The following is a 5,966-nucleotide window of genomic DNA, read 5'->3' as shown; positions in this document are numbered from 1 at the left end:
ACACAACCTTATTCTCTGGCCAATTTTTTTTCGTAAAATCCCCACATTTATTTGTTGCCACGTCATAAAAGTCCTGCTATTGGATACTCCATTAGACATGCCCTGACGGTCTGTTTGAAGCTTCACTATTAATTCAACCGGCAAAGCAGCAAAACTTGTGAAAGACTAGGACTAAATTGTAGATGTACGCAACAAATTAACTTCGAGAGCACCTGAAAAAGTGCATGCTGCTGGTGCGTAAGGCCTGGTGGCAACAGAAAGCAAAGACCAAAGTTGGATGTAGTACTCCTACACTAACAACAGAGAGCAAATACCTTTTGCCAAAAGGAAAAGGAAAACCTGGCAGAGCCGTTCTTTGCTCTCCTCCCAAGTTCCAATGGAAATTTTGTTTACTCAATCTTGATCACGAGGCCCCTATTATAAACCATGTAGATCTTGTGTCAACCTATGCTCAAAAAGCATCGTCAAAGCTTTTGCCACCGAGCAACCTCGTCCTTACGTACGTTAAACACCTTGATTTAACAATTTATTTGAAATATCCTAAACCTACAAACCCAACATACCAACTGCAATCTACGGACGGTCTCTCCCCAACTAATCTCCCCTTTCCCCATTTTCAGGGAGGGGCTCGCCATAATTTCTGACCACCTAAATCCAATCACATAAAGCAACTTCAGTCCTTATGTTCTCTTTTTTCCGATAAAGGGCGTTCTTTATTACTCATAATGTCACATCAAGTGGATACAAACACAACGAGTACACCCGGCCTCTGCACAATTAGGAGGCACACAGCCAAAAAGAAAGAGAAACAGGACACACAGTGGTCAAGGCGAGGCAAAGGACCCATTGCAGCAAAACATCAACTACTATCACTGCCTTCGACAACATCCGGACAACGAGCAGGTTCCCAAAACAACAACATCTTCAACAAGGAAATGATGCATGAACACTGTCATCGTCGGATCGAACCACATAGGCCAGATCATGGGTTTTCACCCAGAAGAGAAGGACCGAGTGATCTCCAAATTATGCCTTCAACACGAGAGCTAAACAATGCTGCCAGGTACAAGCAATGAAGGCCAGACCTAGGGTTTTCACCCCCAGAACTCAGGACCTGGTTTTCACCACCATAGGTGAAGTCCTCTATATTGGTGCCATCAACTTGCCAGTAAAGAAGTCATGTTGCAATGTCCAAGTCAGCACCGGAATCATGGATCAAAGTGAACACCACACATCGGGCAATCCAAATCACGTGCACAACCACAAAGCATTCATCACCATCGGGTCGAGCTACCCGAGAGCCGCCTAACCAACACCCAACCGAGGCACAGCAGGAATCACCGCCCAAATGCCCACCAATGGCGAAATGCAACCCGAAAGCCGCCAAGAAAAACCAGAACCGCAATCACCCATCCAATGTGTCGAGCAACTTCAGAGCACCACCATCGGCCACCAGCAAGCCACCACAGGCTATATCCCGCCGGATCCAAACCACCCGTGATGCACACCACCAAATGTGACTGAGCTCGTGCCAGTTGTGCCTCATGTCGTGAAGAACACCACCGGTGGCGCTGCCTTCGACCCTGTCCATGTACCAAATTGATGCAGGAGCGCACATGGCACGAGATCCAGGTGGGCACCCCACATATTGATGGCTGAAGTTGAACGGTTGTGCCCCGTCACAGCCGTCAGCACCAACGGTCTCCTTCGCGGTGACGCAGGAAAGACGACGATGGTTGTAGACTAGGACCAGAGGCGGGTGTGTCCTCCGAAGTCGCCCTAGGGAGCGAGCCATACGTATTTTTTTTGCGAAAATGATCTAAATCTATTCTAAGGATTCAAAGAAGTACCAAGCAATACAAACATAATAAAAATTAAATCAGAGAACCTGCATTACCAGAAGAACCCGCATGACCTAACACAAACATATAGTGTAGTTACTCCTTCACCACTCTTCGTCGTGAGGGGAATAGTTGAGCTCAATCCCCTCGAGGTAAGTTGAGTGCTAGCATCCCTGCCTCACTAACAAGGGGAATAACAAGAAGATCTTATCAGACTTTGATCGAAATCTGACTAGGCTCCACAGTGGACGCCAAAATTTAATGACTAAGTCGCCACAGATCCAATATGCATAGAGTCTTGGATGGAAGTACATGGATGTGTGGTGCCCGAAGAGATCTCGTTGGCAGTGATGGTGACATCATAGTTTTACCCAGGTTCAGGCTAGTGGGTAATAAGACTACGTCCTACCCATTTATTCTTATTGATCAACGAGAGGATTACAATGGTATTTCTATTATCTGCTTTGCTAGGTTACGGGTGGGGTGTAGGATTCCCACATGACCTTACTCCTTGGCGGGGGTTTGGATGTCCCTCGTAGTTTGGCGAGGGCAGGTAGTTTAGTAACTCTCTTTGGGGAATATGATATGATCAGGTGATCCAGAAAATATAGGAAGCATATCTCGCAGAACTGTTAGTTTCCAATATATCTCATCCATCTGTATCCCATTCGAGTGTCGGCGTGGCACGACGCATGACTCAAGAGCCCTTAAACATTCTTCTGTTTGACATGGTCCGGACACGTCTGTAGGGCATCCTCCTTCGAGTAGTTGTTATTACTCACCGATTAGGGGTGCCCGAGTGGGGACCATAGTCACCTGGTTGGGAGAGCACAAGCATACTTCACTTCCAATAATTTTCCAAGAGGAATAACAAGAAGAAAATACGATCCAACTGTATTCTAGAAACTTGACCAAACTTACACACATAAATATATGAGTGGTGGTTATGTAATTGTTGGCAAAGTTTCAGTAACTGTCACCTGTGAGTCGTTGTACTTGATATTTCGTAGGAAAACAAAAGGTTTGGATATCATCCAATAATTTAATTAGACACAAGGCTAGTTGGGAAAGAAACAAATGTGATCCTTTGCGGTTCCGTGGCTGCTATAGCTCTCTGCCTTCTCCATGTACGGCTAAGTTGCAGTGTACAACAATTTCGCTGTAGTAAATCCATGCAATTGGGCAGAAACTGAGAGAGAAAGAGTGTACCGAGAAGGTAGGCACTTTGTGTCATGCATGCTGATGATTATCTTGTCATTTTTTTAATGCGGCCCCATGACTGTGATTGACCAGGAAGAGTTTGTGTGTGTCGCTGGATTCAAACGTCATGAGGCATATGCACCTTTAACTGGCTCCCAGCTTCCTTGCTAGCACTATATAAACCCATCCAAGCTCTAATTCCCTTCAAGCTTTCAAGCAACAACATCAAGTTGTAAGCTGGTAGTTCTTCTCTCCCCATTGAACCATCTATACAAGGGACAAGGAATCTTGAAACATAACTATCATCCTAGCTAGCTAGCTTGGTAGAACTATCTCATTGTGATCTGCTCATCAACTCCAATTAAGATCTTGCAATGGGTGGCCTCTCTCTTCAGCACCCATGGGCCTTTGCCTTTGGCCTCCTAGGTATATTGCTTTATACCTCAATAGATGCTTTTAAAACTTCTATCTTCTAAGAGTTCTTATTTCTGGCCATTTATTTTTTTTCCATCTTTGTTGGCTATGGTTTGCGAGAACTAATAATCACTCCCAAAACTAATATTTCCTCCTCTGGTTGTATTCTGAGCATCCAATATAAATACATACTCACTCTGTCCCAAAATAAGTGTCTCAACTTTGTACTAACTTTAGTACAAAGTGGTACTAAGCTTGAGACACTTATTTTGGGACGGAGGGAGTACATATTTAGCTAGTTAGTGCGGATTGCACCATGGGATGCATGTGATCCTTCCTGTTTTGTGTAAGCTAGTTAGTGATCCTTCTTCCTCTTTTGTCCCCCACCAGCATATTTTTGCTATTCTTTTCTTTCACCAATAGTGATCCATCTTCCTCGTCCCCCAATCTCCTCCCCCAATTATTTTGAGGTGTAAATAAAGTATGTTGGTGCCAAACAAAAAAAGGTGAGAAAAGGGAACGACATATGTAAACTAAAGGTCTCTAAGTTATACATTTTCGTATGGTGTAGCGTGACACCTCACCGGCATCACCCACACAAGAAAGCTAGCCATTAAGTGGGGATTGTGTATCGTACGTACGTGTCTCCTTGTTCTCGCTGGCTAACTGTCGTATTGCTTTCTGCCTGCAGGCAACGTCATCTCCTTCATGACCTACCTGGCCCCACTGTAAGCCTCTTGATCAGACTCAACATCGTTTCTCTTTCTAGCTTAGTTTTAGGAGAAATTAATGGTGCATGGGGGCATGTGATGCAGGCCAACTTTTTACCGGATCTACCGGAGCAAGTCGACGCAGGGATTCCAGTCGGTCCCTTACGTGGTGGCGCTCTTCAGTGCGATGTTGTGGATCTACTACGCGCTGCTCAAGTCTGATGAGTGCCTCCTCATCACCATCAACTCCGCTGGCTGTGTCATTGAGACCATCTACATCATCATCTACCTCACCTACGCGCCAAAGCAAGCCAAGGTACTGGATGGCAACTCAGCTGCACATTTTTCCTTCGAAAAGAGGATAATTTTTGGCCTCTACATCAATTGATGCATACAATCATATATTATTAGATCCATGCAATAAATGCAGCTGGCTAACATGAAAATATGCGCATGGATGCAGCTCTTCACAGCAAAGATCCTCCTCCTCCTGAATGTGGGCGTGTTCGGGCTTATCCTCCTCCTCACCCTGCTCTTGTCGGAGGGCGAGAAGCGTGTCGTCATGCTCGGGTGGGTTTGTGTCGGCTTCTCCGTCAGTGTCTTCGTCGCGCCCCTCAGCGTTATCGTGAGCAACTGAGCATCCTCCCTCTAGAGTGTTTGTTTGTTGATCCATGAGATATTCTTACAAGTGTATTATGTCTTGACGTTTGCAGCGCCTTGTGGTGCGTACCCGGAGCGTGGAGTTCATGCCCTTTTCCCTCTCCCTCTCCCTCACCGTCAGCGCTGTCGTCTGGTTCCTCTATGGCCTCCTCATCAAGGACAAATATGTTGCTGTACGTGAACAACACAAATAAAATCTCTCGGTTCATCATAACTTAGCTTTCCTTTTTCTTTAATTGTTGGTGTTGATCTGCATGCAGCTGCCCAACATTCTTGGGTTCGCATTCGGTGTGATTCAAATGGGGCTCTACGCGCTCTACCGCAAAGCCACGCCTACACCGGCGCCCAAGCAGGTGCACGATGATGATGCAGTCAAGGTGCCCGAGCATGTCGTCAACATCTCTAAGCTTGGCCCAGCGGCTGCCATCGAGCTCAACACGCACAATCCCATCGATTCAGGGATGCCACTGCCGATGAAGGAAAACAGCTTGGCCTGCGCCAGTGACGAGACCAAGGGGGGCGTTTACAAGGTTGACAAGGCAACCCACGTCGAGCAAGTCTAGGGAGTCATGCGTTCATGCCTAGGATGTATGCGTGCACTTAAGCCATGACGGGCTGGGCTCGAGCAAAGAAGCTATAGGGAGAGAAATGCGTGCACGTGGGCTTGCGATTTCCACTATCACGTTCAATTAGATGCTCGAACCAGTTATTTTATCCTAGTCGTATTCATTAGTATGTTCATCTACCACTTTCATTGTGGCCGTATGCATCGTTTTGATGCAGAGGCCCGGGATCTCCCTCTTTTCTAAAAAAAAATCTACCACTTCCATGTAATGGTCTTATTATAAAAGTTGCCATTTTCTCATGAAGCATAGCACGGAAGTAGAAGCATTGCAAAATTGCAAATTTTGAATTGATTTCTAATCTATTGTGTTCTTGTTAGAGAATGCGGCCACTCGGATTCGTACCGAGATGCTTGAGCATTAATTCCTAAGAGCAGTGTGTCTAGCAATTTCACCATGGTGGCTAACTTAAAATAATAACTGAAAAGAATAATAGCTATTATCTCGCGAATCGTCGATATTGGAAAATGTCCATAAAATTTAGGGAACATTAGAGTTTTCATTAAAATAGACTTTGT

At 45.5% G+C, this 5,966-nt stretch overlaps 1 protein-coding gene across 1 annotated transcript; it reads left to right on the top strand.

The window, feature by feature from the left end:
• The first annotated feature begins 3,293 nt into the window (after positions 1-3,293).
• On the top strand, positions 3,294-5,678 carry LOC119324980 (bidirectional sugar transporter SWEET14-like). The gene is made up of 6 exons (XM_037598739.1): positions 3,294-3,467; positions 4,147-4,183; positions 4,271-4,481; positions 4,629-4,790; positions 4,879-4,998; positions 5,086-5,678. The coding sequence occupies exons 1-6, from the start codon at positions 3,416-3,418 to the stop codon at positions 5,386-5,388; spliced, it is 885 nt and encodes a 294-aa protein (XP_037454636.1). The 5' UTR covers positions 3,294-3,415; the 3' UTR covers positions 5,389-5,678.
• The last annotated feature ends 288 nt before the right edge of the window (positions 5,679-5,966 follow it).

This window comes from Triticum dicoccoides, chromosome 6B, assembly GCF_002162155.2.
Source record: "Triticum dicoccoides isolate Atlit2015 ecotype Zavitan chromosome 6B, WEW_v2.0, whole genome shotgun sequence".
Lineage (NCBI taxonomy): Eukaryota > Viridiplantae > Streptophyta > Magnoliopsida > Poales > Poaceae > Triticum > Triticum dicoccoides.
Note: the sequence above shows the minus strand (reverse complement) of the source record. Positions and strands in the feature narration are given on the sequence as shown.

What these genes read in the sequence shown, in the direction of transcription:
- LOC119324980 (XM_037598739.1), top strand. Translation starts at nt 3,416, where the DNA reads ATGGGTGGCCTCTCTCTTCAGCACCCATGGGCCTTTGCCTTTGGCCTC. An exon ending in ACGCGCCAAAGCAAGCCAAG is followed by an intron (nt 4,482 to 4,628) that starts GTACTGGATGGC and finishes GCATGGATGCAG; the next exon opens with CTCTTCACAGCAAAGATCCT. An exon ending in TCGCGCCCCTCAGCGTTATC is followed by an intron (nt 4,791 to 4,878) that starts GTGAGCAACTGA and finishes TGACGTTTGCAG; the next exon opens with CGCCTTGTGGTGCGTACCCG.